The sequence below is a fragment of the Lissotriton vulgaris genome, chromosome 3_1, assembly GCF_964263255.1.
Source record: "Lissotriton vulgaris chromosome 3_1, aLisVul1.2, whole genome shotgun sequence".
In the NCBI taxonomy this organism is placed as follows: domain Eukaryota; kingdom Metazoa; phylum Chordata; class Amphibia; order Caudata; family Salamandridae; genus Lissotriton; species Lissotriton vulgaris.
This window is the reverse complement of record NC_141689.1, coordinates 844291596-844314344: the sequence shown is the minus strand read 5'-3', so window position 1 is coordinate 844314344 and position 22749 is coordinate 844291596. Positions and strand designations below refer to the sequence as shown.

Below are 22749 nucleotides of genomic sequence, written 5' to 3'. Positions count from 1 at the left end.
TCTGCTCCTTTTTGTGCCAAACTGATTCGTTTATCAGTAAGGTTAAAGATACCGAATAATGACGTTGTGTTGATTAAACGCCATGGTACGTAGCGAACATAGGTTTTGCAACGTCCAGCCAAGCTGTACAATAGAACGTAATTGAGACTGACCATGTTGTAACATTAGTAAGTCCTGCTCTATTATATCAAAAGCAGATGATACAATGCTGTCCAGTGAATATTTCTGGAAGACAGAGTCGTTAACCCATTGTCCACAACAGAAAGTGATTTTTCCAACTTTATACGATCAATTTCTCGTATTTTTTCTGCTGTCTCAATTTGCATTACTTTCCATGCTTCATTGTATGCAGCGTATATACCGGCCGCTATGAAATGTTTTTGACACTGTTTGCGTGGCCCCATTATGAAATCGCGCAAGACAGCACCGTCTTTAAGTAAAGTCAGGTGTTGCTTAATTTCAGCCAGTGTGGATTTCTGTAGCCACTCAAGGCATAGTTATCTTACACTGTATGTTGTAACTATCCCTGGATGTTGTCTCTGGGAGTATCTAGGGTCTGGTCTGGTCATTTTGAACCCCTGTGTTTTGTTCAGGAATCTATCTTGACAGTTATTCGTGTCTGTTGGCCAGATCAACCACTTTTTCCAATCAGTATGTGTTCTGTTTTGGTGTAAAATATGAGATACGTCTATCTCCACATCAGAAGTGCTGTCACTATCAGGTATGGGTTTCGGAATAGATGGTGTATTTAAGTCTTTTATCTTAGCTAGGCCAAGACAAGTAGTTTGTTGAATTGTGTCATTCAAGAATATCATTTGTTCTGGGATCATGCAGGCCCTAAATAGTGCTTCTAGGCCTTGTACTTACCAATCTTTGGAACCCCAGATTGTTTTTGTTTCAATGGTGTTTTTCCAAAATTCGAAACCAAATGTAGACATTTTGTTATAACATTTTTCTGAATAAATCAATTTAGTATTTGTCAACATTGTTTTAATTCCTCTTCTATTTAACATTTTAAAATAAAACATTCCTAGATTACTGTTATTAAACCCTGAGAAGTATTGGAATTTCTCATAAAATGTTCGAACTGCCTTTTGGTGGAGTTGGACAGTGTTCCCACTGGTTATAAGTTAAAACATTTCTAGGCTGAGCAGTTTTATGCAAATAGTGATCACCATAATGGTTGTAGCAGTATAGCTCTTCATAATTGGATGAACCCTGTAAGTAATCATGTTCTGTAAATTTGTCTGACATTACTAAATCTGACATCATATTATTAATGTTTTCAAAGTCCCAGTCATCAGAGAAGGTACTAGGTGTCACAAAGTCACTTAATGAAATCTTGAGCTGGTGGGGATACTTCAAGAGCTCGACCGGTCCAAAAATGTCATAATCAGTTCTGTCCCATGCTACCCCACCGGGTATTGGATTGGCTGTGATGTTCACTGATGACAGTTCTCTTTTCCCGATGTGAGAGGATGTGTGAGGCTTTAGGACCAAGTTGATGTTCTGACTTGCTGTGTCCATTGTACTATATTTCCCATCAATGAATTTTCCCAATTATAGAACCATGATGAGCCAAAGCAGGAGGAAAAGTACACCTAACACAATCCAAAATTCAATCCATGGTGAAATTAGATATGTTTCTTTCAGTTGGTGTGAAAGTTCAATTAGCTTGTCTTTGAGAGTTTTTGTTGGAAGTGTTTCTTCATTCTCGCTTTGATCTTCAGAGAAGTCATCGAAGTTGATGAAGTAGCCAGATGCAGTTCTGTCAATTGTTGGAATTGCTTCGGAATTTCATTTGCTTTTGCATTTTTATTTGTTTCATTTGCATAGTCAGAGGCTACATCGTTGTAGACAGGTGTTTCTTGACGAACTGGTGAGATACTCAACTGGGGCTTCTAACTAAGCCTACCCCGGTGTACCTGACCTAAGCCTATACGTGGGAAGGGATAAGTAAGTAGCAGTTTAAGTTAATTAGGTTAAGATTATTTTGCCAAGAATCTGCATCAAGAATTCTCTTAAGGGTTTAGTCAGCTCCGTACCTTGGTAATAGAATGTGGGAGGTCTGGTATCTCTTTCCTCAGGACTCGATATCCCAGCAACCTGCAAGGGTAGGCTGGAAACACCGGAGCTGGATTTTCTCAGCTGGAGAAGAAGACAGCGTCTCTCTCAGTGCGTCAATCAGGAGGGGCGGCTTCCGTGGGCTCTCGCATCAGCTGGGCTCTCGGGCAAGTAGATGGCCGCTCTGTTCCTAACCACCGTGTGTTTGCTTGAGGCAACTGTTGGTATATTTATACCTGAAAGTTGCGGGCTTTGACGTAAGGTTGGACATAAGACATCACTAAGAACTAACAGTTCTTTCTGGACTTCAGGAGTTCTTGTTCAAATCAAAACAAAAGGAGGGGGGATTTCCCGGGCTGCTGGAGGCTTGGTTTGTTTAAAGAATGCATTGTGCTTTCTAGGAGTCGATGGGAGTAGCCGTGCTGTGCTTTGGACTGCATGGACTATTACTGAATATGGATCTGATTCTTATGCCTTTGTCAGGATATTATTGATTATAACCTCACAAGGGCATAAATCTGGAATATCGAATTAGGGTCCTAGATATAAACACGACACATTATGCCGAAATACTGAAGGACATTAGAATAGGAATTCTAACAAAAGAGGTGATCCATGCATTGGAAAGTCGACTTATGAAGAAACTATTTCTATCTAATGATACAGCGGCTGAACTAATGTACAATTTCAGTGAAGAACAGAAGTCTATAGTTTGTTCAATGCCAACACTTGAAGAATGCTTCAAATAATGAACAATTAATACAAGTGGAGTATGAAGATGTTTTTGAAAATAAAGCTATTGATACAACTGAACAACAGGGAGTCACAATACTACTCACAGATAAACTACAAGCATAATTGGATACTTTGGAGAAGTCTGTTTCGAAAATTTCAGGATTAGAAAAGCTTTGATGTGTCAGCAAAAACTGATTGGTAATTTTGTTCTGTAATTTAAATGTAGAGGAAGGGTTAGTAAATGGTGCAATGGATATTGTACTTGATTTTAATATTTTATCAAATAGAGATGAGGTTGAATACTTACTTACCATAAAATTTGACCAGATTGATGGCGTGAAGCAAATTGGCCATTTTGTTGTTCACTTGGTGTTAGTGAAAGGCTTATATGTAAGGCACCAGCAATTCTCTCTCTCTCTCTAGCATATGCTGTAACTGTCCATGAATGACACGGTTTAAGTGTTGATGCAGCCTTTGCTACTGTATTCAAAGAAGGTATGTCATATATAGCATTATCATGAGTTAGAAAATTGTCTGGTTTGTTTTTCATTGATTTTGATGAGAAACAATGTTGGTGCCAATGCAAACTGTGTAAAAGAGTACAATTGGTTAAGAAGTGTATACACTCCTCATATATGCCAATTCCCTGTTTATGAGAAACAGCTAATCTGTCCAAAGTGAAATATTACAAAAGATTGTACAGATGATGAAGAAAAGAAAGGACACAAAGATAAAATACAATCTGCTAAGAAGATAACTTGGAAAATGACAGATATATAGGTTACTAGTTGGAATACAGTTTAGATTTCAACTGCTATGCAAATGTTGTGCTGAATGTACTGTTTCGTTTATAACACCTTGTCAACCAAATTGAACAAAAAGCAGATATGAGATTGTGTTTTGCACTCTATCACTTGCTGCAATGCTTACTGAATAACAAAGCTATGACAAATTTTGCTTTAGGTACTTGAGACCTTTTGAATATATGTTGAGGATCAGTAATATTTTCTCTCAATATTAACAAGATGCACAAGAATTTATTATGCTTAAGTTTGACATTTTAAATGAAGATGTAAATATTTCTAATTTATTTGGAAAAGTTACACATGAAACCAAACATTGATTATTCATCTATCGCTAAAATAGTCCTCCATTTCACATTACCAGATTCAGAAAGGGTGCCTTTTGGAAAACTGTTGAAGAATGTAAACCAAAACATGAACTGCCTAAACTGCAGAACAGATGTTACCTCTATATTAATCCTAAGAAGAACTGGGAAATACCTTAAAGTAATGCTAGAAATGATGCAGAGCAGATGGTTTCAAATTGGAAACTCAAATAGCAAACTTCAAAGCTTCACAAATATCAGTTTTGGAAAAAATGCTTTCTACCCCAGCTATCATCTTTAACAGAGGAATTAATACACTTTCTGGACACTACACTGTCTATTTAGAGAGTGAAACTGTATGGAAGGAAATGTAACCACATCAACCTAAAATTTTAACCAAATCGTCCTTTCAAAGGACCAAACTCCTATCTTTAGTTTCTTCAAACGAGGTTCTAAGGTGGAATTGTAGATAAAAAAGTTGTGTATGGTGTTTTTTCTATGTGGGTTTTCAGTCTTTTAGACATTATTTGGCCTCTTGAGGGTAATGTCTTTACACTCTTCTTCAAAATGCAATAGTCCGTTATCTTTCACAATGGAGTTAATACCATATCTAAATACTACACTGTGTAATTCAAGTCATAAACTGAATGGACAAAATCTACTTACAGCAACTTTAGGTTAAAAGCAAAAACTGCCTTTTAAACTATGAAGGTACTCCTTTTGTTTATCAACCAAACATCTACCTACTATTGTTGGAGACAATTACACAATGGGATGTTATCTCTTTGGAATGGCTTGATTTAAACATTAGTTGGCCTACCTGGGGTGATGTTTTAAAAAGGATTTCCTAAATTGAAGAGTGCTTTGTATTTATTTGCGATATTATATTAAATATAATAATTTTTCAAATATTTTTAACATAGGGTTGTTTACATTACTGTCTTAAGTCCAGAAAATGAATTAGTTAGTACATTGCAGTAAGGGTAATGCAAAGTTTCACTTAATTATAGTGATGTACTGTGCAGCTATGTTTTTTTTTTTTACAATCCATTGATTGTTTTTTTCCCCACGGTTACAGTGCAGACAGCTTTCCGCTTTAAATTGTTAAGATTTGAATTGCAAAGCACTCCATGAATGATTGTGATTCCTCATGGGGAATTTAGTTTTATTCATTTCAATTACTTTACTTGTGCTGCTGATTTGCAGTCTGCCACAGTCTTTGACTGTTTGATGTGGAGGAATCCTCAATTCTTTTGCTGAACTATTTCTGGTTCCCAACACCACCCCCTAGTTGGCGGTTCAGGATTCAAGGCTATAAAAAGCTGATCGAGCCCCAGACGTGGAGAGGATGCATGCAGTGGGAGCGCTGCTGGCACACCAAAGGCGCACCTAAGGCAAGCCTGTCTGCATCCGTTCGTGCCTGGATGTCGGTAGGACCGCTTGTCCACTGAAGAAAATAAGTAGCTCTTCTAACCGAATTTCCTACTCTCATGCCTCTATCAGATTAAAACATCCTGTAGGTCACGACTTCCTCTATCAGCTCTGAATAAACAGCTTTCCTAAAATTTTGGAGGGTCCCTTGACTTGCTTCCACTGCCATTTCCAAAGTGACTATGGCCCTCGTTGGGATATAGGTCATGACACTAATGCTGTCATACATAAATCTAACGCAATATGTAAAGGAGTACTCTGCCGATCCATCTTCCATCTGTCATGAGTGATGTAATATGTGACGTCATCAGCAGTGCATTGCAGGTGCGCAAGTTATAGTGAGTCCAACTAACTATAACGTGAGAATTTCAATGGTTTTATGTCAGTAAAATTTCCAGCTAACTATAACTGGTGTGAAACCTATGGTTTTTTCAGTGAATTTCAAAGGTTTTTTAAATGCTATTTCCTAATTATAACTGGTGTGAAACCTATGGTTTTTTCAGTGAATTTCATAGGTTTTTTAAATGCTAATTCCTAACTATATATAGGGCCTCAAACCTATGTTTTTTTCAGTGAATTTCAAAGGTTTTTTAATAGCAAATTTCTATAGCTATGAAATGTAACATTTTTTATAATGAATCCTATATGAGAGCACCGGTAAGCGCAGTCTTGCGGCGCGCCCCGGTGCGCGTACCAGTGAGCGTCCCGTTAGCGCTATTGCCGCAAACGAAAACATCATTGTGATGTATCACGTAGCCGCGTCCGCATGATACGCACGGCGTAAGCGCACCCGGAAGCACTCGAGCGCATACGATCCCGCTACGTAAGCGCCCCCGGGCGCGCCCCGGGGAGCGTAGCGTAAGCGCGTCAGGTCATGGGACCTGAAAATAACACTTTTCATTGGTTCAGGACAGTTTTGGTTTCCAAATGATAAACCCAGTGTCATGTGACTTGAAAATAACACTTTTCATTGGTTCAGGACAGTTTTGTTTTCCAAAAGATGAAAGCCCCCACCTTTTTTCCTCCTTCTCACTTTTTACTTTGACTGAGGAAGACCTGTTTGCAGACCTATTTGTACTTATTTGTACAGAGAAATGGCTACAGTAGAAGCAGCAGCAGAAGCATCTCAACCACCACCACCACCACCACCACCACCACAAGGACCACCACAACACCACAGTGGTGGAGAAGAAGAAGAGGAGGAGGAGGAGGAGAGGCGGTACCTGCCTGAAGATACTACCACCTATAAGCCAAAGGAGCACATTGTCTGGGAGTTTTTTAAAATCCCAAGGGGCCTCAAGAAAGTTAATGCGCCAAAGGTTACTTGTCTGATCTGTGGCACTGTACTTTCCAGAGGGGAACCCTGCCAAAAAGTATTCTTTTGGCAACAACACCATGATTTGCCACATGCAACGCCGGCACCCAAACAACTATGCTGCGGCAGAGGTCAGAGAACTGACCAGAAACCCTCCCCAATCTTCACCCAGCACCTCCCAAAGTAAGCAACCCACTCCATCGGGTCCAGAGACAAGTGAGATGGTCCCAAACATCCAAACCCAGTTTGGAGATTTCAAAATTGTTTGCAAATTTTGTGGAAGGACAATTTGCTATGGAGAGCAAAGTATTAAACTGTGCTGGAGACAACCACAAGTGCCAAAACAAACCTTAATTTTTTCCTGTTTTTTTTTTGCTCCAGTTGAGCCATTTACAATTCCCTGTTTTTTGTTTGTCCCCATAAAAATTACAAAAAAATATAAAATTGTTCATAAAAGCCAAAAAAAGTAAAAAAATTTCCAAAAAACAATAAAAAAATATAAAACAACAAAAAGAATAAAAAAACAGTTCTTTTTAGAACTACCTCCAATTTATAAAAAAATGCTAAATTTTTAAAAAAACGTTGTCATTCTTTTTTCCCCATGGTACGCTCCCCTGGCAAGATGTATGCCATGATATTCGGTTAGCACACAACAGGAGTTGAGTGTTTGTTGGGTGTTGTGGACAATGGATTGATTTCCTAATATACTGCCTGCAAACCCAATGGTCCAGTATGAGTAACCAGGCCTTTGCTGTCAAGCTAAATCATATAAAATCGGAAAGGATATATGTTGTTTCCTTCCAGGCAGCCACTTTAATTTTCCTGGCACACTCTTCCTGCGGCCTAGAGGTAGGTCTTTACCCAGAGGTTACATGGTAAATATGCTTTTGCTTTTAATGTTTCGCCTTTGTAGGGATTTGGGTGACTCCCATTGGGTTTCATTCACATGTATATTTCATTTATGTTGACTCTCCACCTTTTTATCTCTTTTTGAAATACAGGCCCTGTCTATATTTGGGTGATCACTGGTCCTCATACCCTGATGAAATTGAAAGTAATTTATTGGCTGGCAATGAAGGATCTCTGCAGTTCACATTAGAATAGTCTAAACATTGTTGATTCTTTTTAATTAAGAGTGTGGGTATGAAAATACAGACGTATGCTAAATGCCATGCATGACTCATTTTTCGCTTTTTTGTGAGGAAGACATTTTTTTCTCCTTCCCCTATGAAGACACTGAGAGTCTATGATATGTGCCACATGCCTGACAGGGATTCATAGAAAGACACATACAACATTTTTTCTATTTATTCTGGGTGTTGGTTCCTTCTGTTTTATATGAAAGTTGCCAATGATGAGAAAGCGAGCAAATTGGTGAGCAATAGCCAATTATCTCAAGGTCTTCGCACTTTCTCACTCACCTAATAACTCTCCTATAAAGGTCTTGGTATCCTATGCCAAATAGGCAGTGCTGTGCACCCTGCGACTATCCTAACTCACAAACATACTACACTGCTCAACAATACAATGCTCAGAGTTCTCTCACTTACTCACTTTCCTATAGCAGTTCAACAGACAATGAAGCAGGTGTCTACACTTTGTGTCCTATCCCCCAAAGATAAAATATACCATACTGATAAGCACTGTGTTCACTTATTCACTCAATCATTCTTCTCTAGCAACTGGAAGAGAGTTGTATTAAAAAGCAAACATAAAATAGTTAAAGTTACATATGAGATGCTAACGTACAATTTATATTGAACTGATCCGAAATTTAAAATTTTCAAAATGCAGTATGTTTATATACCTATTACCTATTAGTACTATGCCTCAAAATGTCAAAAGCAGCTTTATTTTACATGTGGCCTAACCAAATGTGCTAAGATCTGCATAAAATGTTGGAAGTTGACATAACCCTGACATGTTTTAGATTTAAAGCTTCACATTGCACGGCAGAATGTTTCTGATTAATGATTTGATTAAATGTTTTGAAAATGTTTGCTAGAAAGCTTTACCCTTCAATAAAATAGTTCATGCAAAATACAATGCATGAATAGAAATGAAGATCCTTTATAACATATTTTCTTCATTTTATAAAGAAAGGATGTGATGCTGAATAACATTTCATTGCAGCTGATGTTTCGATTTGACATAGTCTATTGCTTAGTTAACATACAATGTATTTTATTAGAAGGTTAAAAATGTATTCATGCTCATGGGAAAAGAAAGGTTGGAAATTGAAAAGCCTCATACGTAGATACAATTTTAATAATTTTTCCCATTTCATGATAACTTTATGTAGTTCACCATATCAAATGTGAGAAAAGGAGAGGAGAGTCTGTTTCATGAAGAATACCAAAAGCTAATTGGACGAGAGGAGAAGGAGATACAAAGTACACTGCAACATTTCTCTTGACTGTTCATATTATTAAGTGTTCCTAGAGTAGGTTACGTCCCTTTTCCAGACCATTGCTTCATATGCTTCCAATTTCCCTTATGCTCGGTGCTAACATCTTAATGCTGTACGTTGAACTCTGATTTGCCATCTTTTCTGAAACTGTTGCTGGTTTCAGTTTGGTACTGCGTGATTATTTTGCTTTATTGCTTGAGACTTTACTGAGTTTCATGAACCTCACTTCATGGGACGTTCTGCAGATATTAATTGATTGAATTTGAGCTTCATGCTCTATTTCATTCCTTTCTCTTTTATGGATTCATACTAACAACACTTTCGTCCCATTCTTCGAATAGGAATTCTTTCCTTTATGGAATGTACCTGATGCATTGTTCAATTTGATTTGTTCTAACCATATTTTAATAGCAATTCTGTTAATTAACTGATAATCGAACTAACTGAATAAAGAGACTTTACTAAATTCTTAATGAAAATAAAACCCACACCTAACTCTCATTATTGACTGAACTTAAAATAGTTATTGTGATTATAATTTATGTGATGCATAGCTCCTGATCTTCTCATATATGAAGACATAGCTCTATCATATACGTAGAAAGAAGCGCTTATGTTTCACTGAGCGGGGATCAGCCCTGTTTGAGTTGGATAGAGATGATAAACCATTTTATTTAACTTGATTCCCCCTCCAACACGGTTCAGGACTCTGGAATCCTAGAGCCAAACAGACATGACAAAAGCCCAATACATTCCTGTCCCATAACATATTGTCTGGATTACACCACTAACGTAGGCTTTTTATGATGAGGTCTTAACGTTTGATGCCTAGCCAAAGCGAAATCAATCAAGGTGAGTTCCAAGTTGGGTCATCGGCATTTCTACTTACATGTCTTCTCTTGTTTTTGATATGAGTCATTGTGTAGGTTTCAAGTGCATCACTTAACAACAATCTAAAATAAAGATGACATATTCTCTGAATCTACAACTTTACCTCAACAAAGAGTATATCTTCCTCTCTGGTCATTTTTACACGGTGAAGGTTTCCATCAGCCATATTTTTTAAATTGATGCTGAAGACATCTGGATCCAGACGGCTGTCTAACTTGTACCGTATCTGTAAACTTCCTAAACAGAATAGGCAAAGGAAGAATCAGATATAGGAATTAACAAACAAAAAGTAGTCAATATTTTTATTTTGTATTGTGTTTCTGTTGAAATGTATAATCCATAAGACATTAAGATTTTTGCTAATTTTTCAATCTTTGAAAATTGCAAAACATTTAAGGTATTAACGAAAATACATCTTTATTGATTTAGACCTTAACTGAGGTCAATACAGTATTATAAGACAACAGATATCTGATTTGACAAGAAAACAAATACAAAGTCAAGGCAGGTAAAGACCTAAAAAATACAACACCAAATGTGTTCATTTTCAGAGCTGGCATGACAGTTAACAGCGTACTTGAGACTTTAGTGTTATATTTAATTAGTAAAAGTTGCAAACAGTTTATGTTGTGCAATCTCTTGGTGTGCCGAATAAAAAAATCACTTGATTAATGTATTGAATTCCATTCATTTAGAATAGAAAGGAATGGTCTAATGCAGATTAGCTGTCCATGCCCGAGTTGTGTCACTTATAAAGGGACCCTTAAGAATTACCAAATATTTACACTCTTTACACTGTGCTCCAGTGAGAGTTCTAGATAGGATTGCATTCTATTGACTGTGGCAAATTCCATACCTATTTTTGAAAATATTTGATAGTAGGTAGACTTCTGGTATTGTTGAGGCTTAATAAACGAGTATGAAAAAGTAACAATATATTGATACATGTATTACAGTATTATTGCTTTATATATGAACCAAAAAAAGGGCAGCAATATGTTTTAAAAACAAATATTGATTGTGTTTCTTGTTGGACTGTAGTTTACATTAGCCTCAAAAGTGCTTCATAAATGTCATTGCTCTAGTAGGCCCAGATGCCATGTGACCAAAAGTTGGGCATTTGCATATTTTTGCAAAGCATAACCTCGCTTTCATTCGTGACAACTGAAAGTAGGATTTTGGGAGATAAGTGAGCTCAGTAGAGATTTCATGAATGACATCTTCTCCTCAAAGACATTGTGTGATTCCTCTGCGAAGAGATCCTGCCACCTGCTCCTTGGATACTTTTTTACCAAAAGTAACAATTTTCTGACACGTGGTTAGGTTATCTAGACTTGTAATGAGAGAAAGCCTAAGTAAATGTACTGCCTGTCTATGCAATTTAGCATTGTGCTCCAACTGATATATTTTCTAGTGAGAGTTTTGGTGATGTGAATTGACAATTCTCTTAATAATTTTTTGCTGTGCTGCTTGCTATTTTGCATTAAATGCAAATGAGACTTTGGGATTCGTATTGTTTTGTTTTTTATTTTTAATGGATGGTGTATTGACGGATGATCATCTCAATATAAAGAAGGCAGGATGTGCCGGGCTGATCTCAATGTGATGACCTCAGATGACAGAGGTGAGGGAGGTTTTTCTCTACAGAAATTGGTTGAGAATCCAGCCAGGGATTGGGCTAAAAGTATAACTGTGAATTGAACCAAAACTTTAGATAAAGTCTAACAGAGATTACTGTTTGCTTGTTGCTTGCTTATATAATATTTAGGGGTTACTGTATTGTTGAAAAGGGTGTGTACAAATGTTTTCCAGGTAAGAGACAATGGAGAACATAATAAAGAAAGTGGTTAGGCAGGTAGGAAAGGGAGGGGTCCAGCAATTAGTAAATGAGGACGTGTGTGATACCATTGTATTGGCAAGTGGGCTCCAGATCTTGTGTGGTAACAGGAAAGATATGCAGACATTCCAGGGCCGAAGCACAGACGTTCAAGCATCATCAGGTGAGAGTAAGAGCCCTTTGATGTATCCACCTGAACCTCTTTATGAGCCTGTGTTGACTGAATAAAACACAAGGAGATTTTTTGGGATGTGAGTGCACTATATCTCCTACCTTCCCTGTACAAGATCAGTTATAAGAAATATGATTGAAGACGGCCCAATATAGGTTTACTGTTTCCTTCTCTGCCCACTTCTATGGAATGAGATGCGGATGCAAAGCCTGATACCCTTTCCAGTAACTTATATGTGAGCGAACTACCAGAAATGGTGATGGGGCTGGAAAATCTTAAACTTGGCCACCACCAGGAGGGACCCCTGCCCATACTATGTACCAGCAAAATGGTAAACACACTTAGGAGTGTTTATGAGAGTAAGTGAGACTCATTAATGAGGATAAGAAGTTCTTCATAAACATGGTACATTTGATAAGAAAGATTAGTTCAATTTAAAGCAAAAAAAGCCTTAAAGATCATGAAAACAAGGCAGATGCTGAACAATGCCCTCTTTCCATACAATGAACTATATACAAAAATTGATTAATGGATAGCCCCAGTCACTGGTATTAACTCCTTGTCACCACAGTTGGGACCCAGCTGTATACAAATCAGTCTTGACTCTGTCCCAATCAAGACAGGCCAGACAGAACTGCCAAGCAGGTCCTCCTTGAACCAAAACACAAGCAACCCAGGACCTAGCTTGGCAGTTTGGGCTGGGTTGTTCCTATTGGAGCAGGGTCAACACTGATTTGCCTATAGCTGAGTACAAAATGAGGTGGCATGACGTGCAAAATAAAAATGGATTGGGATGCAGCCGGAGTGATTGACAGTGACTTAGAATAATTCAAGCATTTCATCCATCACTTTATTGTTTACTTACTTTTTCTATGCAATGGCATGAGGAGGCACACACACTTAAACATTAACCCCAAGTCCAGATTATGAGAGATACCGGGAAAAAAATTGAATACCAAATTTGGGGCCTGTGATGGCCAGAGACAAAAAGGTGATGTGCAAGTGTGTGCTGCAATGCAATAAGCTTTCAGCGGAAAGACCATGCCAGAGGATGATCAGATTACTTTGAATCAATCTAGAGTGCCAGCAAGTTCCATCCTGGGACTTAGAGACCAACAAGAATGAAGTCCCACTAGCACTCTAAAAAATGTGTGATAGACTACAGAACTGCTGTCTAGAATACATTCCCCAGGTCCTCATCCAAATGATGGCACCATTGAGAGCCCTTCCTCATCTCCCCTAGAGGGACTACCCCATGACCGGGAGTAGAAATATGGTCCATATCCTATGGACCCACTCTGATTTAATGAGTATCAAGAAGCAATTCTTTAGTATTTCGAAAATCCCAGTCAGTTCTGAGAAGAATTGCTGGTATGCTTGATGTAAGCAGACCAAACTTGGTGGACGGAAATCAGTCATTAGGATTGGTAGTGTCAAGAGAAGTGAGTGAAAGTTTGGTAGAGAAAGTGCTACAGCCGAATGGAGCCCCTGGAAATGATTACGAACTGATTGTAGGTAAAGAATGCATTGCTGAATTTGATTGTGAATGTGTGCCCAGTGAGAAGTGATTGTCCTACGATCTTGAAATTCGATGAATTATTGGTGAGGCACCAGCTGAATATTTTGACAAAAGGATGTGTTTGCAAATTCAGGCATGGTAGACAAGGGGAAAGTGGCAATTTCAGGCCTATCGTAAGGGAGCATGGGCCGGATGGAGGGACCTGGTTAATCCTGCTGAAAAAGCTATCTTTTCCAAGTACAGTGTAAAGAGTTCCATTTCCAGTGGAGGAGGCTGGGAGGAATAGGGAGAGCATCACGGATGGTTGTTGCTGTAGTGCGATAAGCAGACCGGGCGGTGCAGGCTGTCATCACTGTATTATGAAGAGCAGGTCAGACAATTGAGGCTGTACCTCCACATTGGTGGTTACCACTGTAGTGCAAATGGCAGATCTTGTGTTGCTGGTAATTGGTGGTGGTCACTGTAGCATGAAGAGCCAGGTTCATCATACCTTAGTGTTAGAGGTCTTAGCAGGCGACAGTCTCGACACAAACAGGCCCATTTGCGCTCTTCACAGGAGGAGTTCAATTGATTGGAGTCAGCGAGTTTAGTCTTCCTACTAAGTGATCAAAGCAGTTCAAAAGGAGCAGGCCCTTCTTCTTTTAGCAGCAGGGGAGTCCTCTAGTAGCAGTGTTGCCCTTCTTATGTAATTGTCAAGGGTCCAGGAGTGTATTGGAGAGTTGTTCTGAGGGTCTATTACTAATACCTGGTGCAATTTTCTATATATTTGGGATGATACCCTTCCCACATCTGGTTCTGGAAAGTTCTTCCCTTCCCCTGTCAAGACTCCACAAAGCATGCAGTGACATAAGGCTGAGGCCAGGTTCCATTGAGCATGCTGGAGGCAAGCCCTTTGAAGTGTAAGTGGGGCAGGGCACAGCTTCCTCCTAGCGATCCCGTAGGATAGCATGTACTGCCCAAGCTTAGTTCCCTTTGTGTTACTGTCTGTAAGCAATACACAAACATCATCAGCAGTGACAATCACAGACAAGTGACCAAGGACACTGGCAGAAGGCAAACATGGTTGGGACAAGAAGCTGAAATAACAGATGATGGACAGAATGCTGAACAAATCAAACACTCACCTCAGTCACAAATCTGGGTTTAATCCATCGGTTTTTTTATCACAACGCTGAAACCTGGCATGGCAGTTCAAGCTTGACTATTCCCATGAGGAGCAGGGACAAGACTGAGTTGCATATGAAGAGGTCCAAAATGAGATGGCATTGCAAGAAAAATAAACCAATGGATTTAAACCAGATCTCTTGATAGGGGTGAATGTCTCTTTTGTTCAGAGTTCTGCCCATCATTTGTTGCTGCAGCACTTTCTAAAAGTGGCACTTTCAAAATCGTGACTTAAAATCTGACTTTCCCATAAAAAAGGATTTGAAATTACAATTTATTTGAGCCTAAACAGCAAATCTGCTCCCAATCCAAAGTCAGCATTTAATAATTGTAATGAGATATCCCAGTGTTAGCCAATGGCAGAGATAGGTCATCCAGTGGTGAAAAATTACTTTAGGACTTTTTCCCTACCAGGACATGTAAAGGGCCTGGTCCAACAGAGACCCTGTTACGGTATGGAGAGACAGCACTGGGCATGTGATCGCAGGGACATTTCAACTCCCAAACTCTTCCAAGTTGTAACAAGTAGCAGCCCTTGTTGGTTGGGACAGCATGATACATGTGGCAGCAACCCATTTGTATGTGCCATTCTTATTTTCCATTCCTTAGCATAATTATAAATCCTGTGCCATTTGCCAGTCACACAAGGGATTTAATGCTGCCTCTGCTTCTCAACCTCACCCTTGGACCTTTTTGAGCACATCCTTGTGGACTTTATCCAGATGCTTAATTATGCAAATTACTCATTTATCCTCTGTGGCCCTTTAGATGCCATCACAGTAGCTAAGCAATTACTAAGAGATTGCATCACTTGTTTCAAAGTACTGAACTGAATCAGTAGTGTCTGTGGGGCACATTTCTAGTCAGCAGTAATGATGCAGTTTCAATGACCTAGGAGTAGAGTCCACAGGACAAGTAGAAATGGTATCCTTCAGCACAACTTAGCAAAGATATCCTCAGAGACACAATTAAAAGGACTTGGTTTCCTAACATTGGCATTATGGTCCATGAGAGCATTTCCTTCCCAGAAATCAAAATTGAGCTTGATCAAAATAATCGTGGCCGATCCATGGGGCCCTCACTCAAATCCTCTAGTTTCTACTATCAAGATGCAGTCTTACAATATTGCAGTAAGCTAATACCATGTTTTAACATTTTCTGTTCTAGATGCAAACAGCCTCACCTGAGTGTCCGACTGAAGCCTGCCACTCTTTCCAGCCCAGTGACTGGATTTATGTTCATGTGCAACAGAGAAAGATGACACTGTAGCCCTGCTGCTTGGGACCATATCACATCCTGCTCATCATAAATACAGCTGTCAAATGTATGTGAGCTGTTCCTACTAAAGACAACAATGCTACTGCAGTTGCTTCAGAGCCTGTGCCTGGCCCCAGATCTTCTACCATAGCTGTTTCTTCTGTGGCACCACTGCCTACTGGTTGGGCAAGTTCTTCATGCGAATCTTCTCTGCCTGTTCATCGACTGCAACGTAATGTTGCCCCTGCAGCTTCTCATCCCTATTACCTCTATCCTAGTTAAGTGGTCTCCATCTTCTGAACATTGAATTCCCCTCTGGTTCTTACCTGCAATATTTACCACTGCTCAAAGCATCTGGTTGGTAGTGGGATACATTCATGTGAAAGGATGAGGAAAAATCCCAACACAAAAGTGTACTAAACCTTCCTTTGCACACAGTAGCCTCTCTGCTAATAAGGGCAACTCCTACATTTTTGTGTTGGAATAATACAGAGAGACACTTAATTCTTCCTCCCTCTTGAATTCGCAAGCCCATGTCTGTTGATTTGGGACAGTATGCCTTAGATTGGAGTATCCATTAGTTATTGACTTGGTTTACTTTTTTCCACTACAGGCATACAATGCCACAGTTTGCCAACAACTACCCCTCTTCTGTCTCAGTCCTTGAAAGATTGTCAATCCCTTGAACTGCTACATGTCAGATACGACTAATCTTGCAAATACTGGGCAAAGATTTATATGTAAGCACCAAGAAGTAAATATAACTTCTCTTTTTGTTGGACACAGTAAATGTTATTTAACAGTGGAAAACATTCCTTTCAAATTACCTCCTTTTCAGTAACGTGTTCCACATCTATTGTTGTTTTACAAGTGCCACCCACAACAAGGTCATGCAAATTTCATTTTCGAGTCACGATGCTACCTTTGGCTCACCTTAGTCTGCACAGGGACTTTTTTTTCTGGACACAATGTTCCTTCGATGGAGCAGGTCCTCGTGCCAGATTCCCCTGTAACAGTACTCCTCTCGAGTCCACTACCCTTTGCTCCTTGTCTACCATCTGCCCTCTGTTTGTGCCTCCTCTGCTCATTTTTCTGCCCTTCGTTTAGCCTTTTCTGCTTGTTTCTCTGCCTCTGTTTTTCCTTCCTCTGCTTGTTTTTCTGCTGTCTCTTTGGACTTTTTTCTGCTAATTTTTCTCCCCTCTACTTTGCCCTCTTCTGCTCTGTTTTGCCTATTCTGCTCATTTTCCGGCCTCTTTTTTGCCTTTCCTGCTCATTTTTCTGCCTTCTGTTTTGCCTGAAACAAGCATCCTGAGACCGGTTTAAGACTAACAGCCCTCATCAGCCAGGCTAGCTTGAATCCAGAGGCAAAGTAAGCAAGGGACCCACATCTGGGCATATCCCGCCAACTTAGGGCGAATAAAGCAAACACAAGGCAATGATGGATGGTCCCCGGATGCTTGTTTTCGGTCCAGGGAAGACATGGCTTGGCTTTGCAATTCGGCCTGGACTGTTCCCATGAGGCACAGGGTCAAGACTGATTTTCATATAGCTGTGTCTAAACTCGGGTGGCAAAGTGTATAAATACTGGACCTTAGACAATAACTCGTCAGTACATTTCTGGGCCTTTGGATCCTCTGCCGGGACGAGGACTGGTGTGCTGCTGAAATAAATGCCACTCTGTTGGACTGCTGACTGATGGAACTGCTGTGCCCTGCTGTGCTGACCTGCTACCCTACTGCCTGGGGAAGAACTGGCCCTGCAGCTTCATCTTGAACCCAGGACCCCAGTTTAACTACAGAGGCTAGTCTGCTTGCCTTTTGATCGGAGCCTCAGGGACATAAAAGGCTCCCTAACATCCTGCACCATCCCCTGGACCCAGCTGCAGTGAGTTATTGACCCTTAAGAGGTGTCCCTCAAGTCATGGTATCTCTCAAGTCCTGGACCGTTGGTGTGGCTCAAGAGTGCTTAAATCAAACTTTTGGTCTCTTCGCAACCACAAACTGGCCTGTTTGCACCGGTGATACAACAATAGACCCAATCCCAAGGCGTCAAGGCATATCAGTGACTCTAACAATGGGGCAGTCAAAATATCCAGCTCCCAATCCCTCTCTTATACAATTTATAAGGAGATGATGCACTGTACTCCGCCTACGTTAAAAGGCAAACCTGTTCTCCCAGACAGTACCACAGAACAACAAATATTGTGACCCAGAAGAGTAGGTCGCAAACATCCACACACTCGTGTTGGACAGAATTCTTACTAGAAAAAATGTGCGAGAAACAAGTGACTCCTCACGGAAACACCACCAACGGGGTAACTGGTATGTAATTTCCAGACAAGCCCCTGTCTCATCATCGGTAGTCACTTCTGAGTGTGAGGACTAACTATCAACCTCTCAACAAAGACCCCGTGGAAGAACTATCAAAAACCATCCGCGAGATGGTAGGATCAGCAAAGGAGAAGAAATGGATTTCGGTAAAAGAGGCGGAGTTCTTGGTGAACACCAATCCCAGAACTCTGTCTTTTTACATACTTCCAAAGATCCATAAACCAACACGCCCTCCCCCAGGCCGCCCCATTGTTGCTGGGATTCAATCAGTGCTAGAACCACTATACCAGTATGCAGATTTCTTTTTAAGAGAATCTGTGGTCAACCAGAGATCGTTTGTAAAGGACACAACTGACATCCTAAATACACTCAACGGCATCCAGTACGACCCTTTGGATGAATTCTTTGTCACAATTGACATTGAATCTTTATACACTTGTATACCCCAGGACGCGGCGCTGGTGGCAGCAGCCCGCGCCCTGGAGAACCAGGAATGGTTTTATGACACCACCCAGACATTTGTACTCCAATGCATCGAGCTGGCCCTCACAAGAAATTACTTTGGCTACAAAGATCAGCTCTATCTCCAGGTTTCGGGGACTTCCATGGGGGCCACTATGGCCCCCAGTATCGCCTGTATCTATGTCGGGCAGTTTGAGGAGCACGTCATCTATCATAATAACAACCCCTTCCAGAGCAGTCTCTGGAAGCGATATATAGATGACGTGCTCTGCATCTGGTCAGGTACGGAGGAACATTTGCTTGAATTTCTTAATTGGTTGAATATACAAGACGCTAACCTTAAATTCACCTGGACTTATGACAAGCATGAGGCAGTGTACCTTGATTTGGATATTGAGTATAGCAACAACAAGATAAATACCTGTGTACACCAAAAGCCAACGGATAGGAATTCTTTACTCTCCTACAATTCGTTCCATCCGAGGGCGTTGAGAGATAATCTGCCCGTGGGGCAATTTTTGAGATACAGACGCAATTGCTCCTCGACCAACATCTTCCTTGAACAATCTGAAGAGTTGGCCTCCAAACTTACCAACAGGAACTACCCCACTAAGACTGTAAAGCAAGCAAAAAAGAGAGCCCTCTTGGAAAAAATAGTCACACCCAGAGAAGAATGTGTACCAGTCGTCATGACATATGACCCGATGGCGACTAAAATTCGACAGTCCATCCGTAAACACTGGTCCCTGTTATCCAATAACGACTTCCATATGCCACCACCTAGATTTGCATTCAAGAGGGCATGCAATTTGAAGGACAAACTGGTACATTCAAGGGCCCCGATTGCAATTTCCAATTCGAGCTCGACTGTCCCCAACGGCCATTACCCTTGCAGGATGTGCTCGGTGTGCCCTCTTACTAAGAAGACACAAGTGTGAAACTACCATCCGGGAAGGAATGGTTCCTTAACCAGTTTAGCAACTCCAAATCAAAGCAAGTAGTGTACAGGTTAACTTGCCAGTGTGGTTTACACTACATAGGACTCACATCTCGGAAAATCAAAGTGAGAGTACAAGAACATCTGAGCACTATAAAAGCTGGCAAATTAACAACTAAGCTTGTTCAACACTGTTTCACAGAGAAACACACCTTCAATTGGACAGTGTTGGAAAGGATTAAGGGAACTCCACACAACACCGAAGGCATTTTATTGGCTAAGGAAGCCCGATGGATTTACAATGAAAAAACTGACCGAATTGGGCGGAGTGAGATAATAGAATGGAACAAGGTCAAACTATAATTGTTTCACCCTCTCTGGCCTGATCCCCTAGGATTGTATCAGCTGCACCTTGGTCTCGTCAGGCTTGGTCCTTGTGGGAGGGTTAGGCACACACCTGTCCATTAGGTATCTATCATGGTGGATCCACTGGTCCCTGGCAGCATGAGGTCCTTTATTGGTATGGGTCACAAACATCTTCATGTAAGTCTTGTGGGTTGATGAAGTGCCGACCATACAGGATTGGTGGTTGATCCATACAGACAGGAGGTATGGTGTTTACATTCTCACTCATGCCTTTTGCATGTAGCTTTAAGTATACAACTATTATTTGTGTTTTCTTTAAAGTAAATACAATAGCAGTTTCTCCCCTATGTCCTTGGTCGCCTGTGTAGAATGACGCTGCCTGGATATCCGGGGTTACATGATAGAGGCACCTACATCCAGCGCGTACAGACCCTCGCCTGCTTTCAGGAGATGCATCACAGATCAGATGGAGAATCCCGTTTTCAGAGTGTTTACAACTTGTATATGGGAGTGGCGTTATATACATTAGGCACACACTTTGCAAGGTTTGCTACAGGAGCTCGCGCCCCATTTGACTAGCTTAAAATGGCCGCCGCGGCCGGCACCGCGGTCACATGACCTGAACTTAGGGGCGGTGACCTGTTTAACATTTGTATTTCTACGCGCACTTGCGACGTAGACGCACGGTGGAGAAGAAGCGACTTCCCGACGGGTTAACGGTGAGGCTAGTTTGCGGACCCGGGCAGTGGCAGGTACTGAACATTAGGCTTTTACTGGTCCGGCTGTTTGTAACTCTTTTAACAGCGGGGCAATAGCAGGTTGTTGACCAGGCGAGCAGAGCAGCATACGGGGCTCTGTATGTTTACGAAGGTATCCTAGCTCGTACCGCTTGAGGTTCCCTGCAACTAGCTTGACAGTGGTCTTGTATTGTGCCCCTGCTGAGCGAACAAGCGGGGACCTTTCTATCTACAAAATCAGCCGGACTCGCACTACAGATGGCTTTCCCATATCACTTTGGTGGTGGTCATTGAGTTTTAGCTGCCGAGTGCTTTTACAGTGGATATACAGTCCCAGTGTGTTGAATATTCAGCACTACACAAGCAGGGGGGCTGCAAATGGTATTACAGAAGGGCACTATTCGATCAGGGGCCATGCGTTGCACAGTAACATACTGGTTTGGTAATTTTGATGACGATGTATTTTACAGCTTTGTGTAGTCTTTTTCCAACAGAACACTTAAGATTAAGTGAAAGGGAAAAACTCACTATTGGAGTATCCTGGTACCCTTTTGATACTGGAGCGGCTGGTATGACTAACTTGGCTGACTCTGGGTAATATTGCTTATACACCACCCTCTGTTCATATAAATTGCTAACTATGGGTTTACATGTTTTTAACCATGTTCGTTTACTTGTTCTCCCTTAGCAGTGTACACAGAACTAGTGTCCAAAAGTGGAGTGGCAGCATATGAGTGCAGCCCTGATGAAACTGCTTAAGTTGGTATAGCAGTGAAACATGTCGGCACTGGCATTAGGTAATGGTATGCATGACTAGCTACCAGCCTTTTTAATACAAACAGCATATAATCACCTCCCTATGAATAAAGTTGGTTAAGGGAACTGTGTGCTGGGTTTTTAGGCACGTATTTATGTTTGTGTGTGTCACTAGCAGAGACTTCTGCTTTCCACTGTTTGTCACAATTTTTGTTGTTTGTTTTGGACACACCTTTCCTTTTTCTTATTTCCTTTGAGAAGCAAGTGACAACCGATGATGAGACAGGGGCTTGTCTGGAAATTACATACCAGTTACCCCGTTGGTGGTGTTTCCGTGAGTAGTCACTTGTTTCTCGCACATTTTTTCTAGTAAGAATTCTGTCCAACACGAGTGTGTGGATGTTTGCGACCTACTCTTTTGGGTCACAATATTTGTTGTTCTGTGGTACTGTCTGGGAGAACAGGTGTGCCTTTTAACGTAGGCGGAGTACAGTGCATCATCTCCTTATAAATTGTATAAGAGAGGGATTGGGAGCTGGATATTTTGACTGATATGCCTTGACGCCTTTGGGATTGGGTCTATTGTTGTATTACAAGTTTTGAGTGGAGGGCGACCCTTTCCTTATTCCCTCTTAGCTCCTAGTGAGTGTTTGACTGTTTGCACCGGTACCTTGCCACTCGCACCGCAAATCAGTTCCAAGGACAGTCAGCCAGACTCTTCACACAGCAGCATTAACCGCTAGCGCCGTCCAACAACGTACGGCTCAACACCCACCCACAACACCACTGTGCTCTTTGCATTTCACTGACAGTCTCCCACGACGCTCTCACTGCTCCTTGCTGCCTTCCTCAATGTGAACAAAACTCTTGGCATGAAATTGAGAAGGTGATTTTCAGCTGGCCTAACCTGCTGACTGTATTTGACCTGCATTCCACCGGGGTGGGTCTTAAAGTGTGACTTTCGCCAGGTCCCAAGCGACCAGATAGCGTGAATTGGGACTATTTGGACAAAATTCTTTAGAAATTCATATCTTTGGTTCAACGGATTGGATTTTTGCTGTTTTGCTCTAGTTTTGGCTATTAAATGTCGTTCTATGTTTCTAACATGGTTTGGGATCCTTTTTGTGTTGTGTTTTTACTGTTTTACTATTTGAAGTGATGCACAAATACTTTACATATTGCCTTTAAGTAATGTCTGACTATTCGGTGTCAAGAAACCAGGGGGTAGAGCACAGGATAATTTAGGGTTGGCTTGTGC

At 40.9% G+C, this 22749-nt stretch overlaps 1 protein-coding gene across 1 annotated transcript in view; it reads right to left on the bottom strand.

Moving 5' to 3' along the window:
• Positions 1–22749, bottom strand: part of CNTNAP4 (contactin associated protein family member 4) — a 1879337-nt gene that overhangs the window by 75585 nt on the left and 1781003 nt on the right. Inside the window, exon 20 of the mRNA XM_086961154.1 lies at positions 10058–10191. Coding sequence (XP_086817280.1) covers positions 10058–10191 — 134 coding nt within the window. The remainder of the gene's footprint in view (positions 1–10057; positions 10192–22749) is intronic.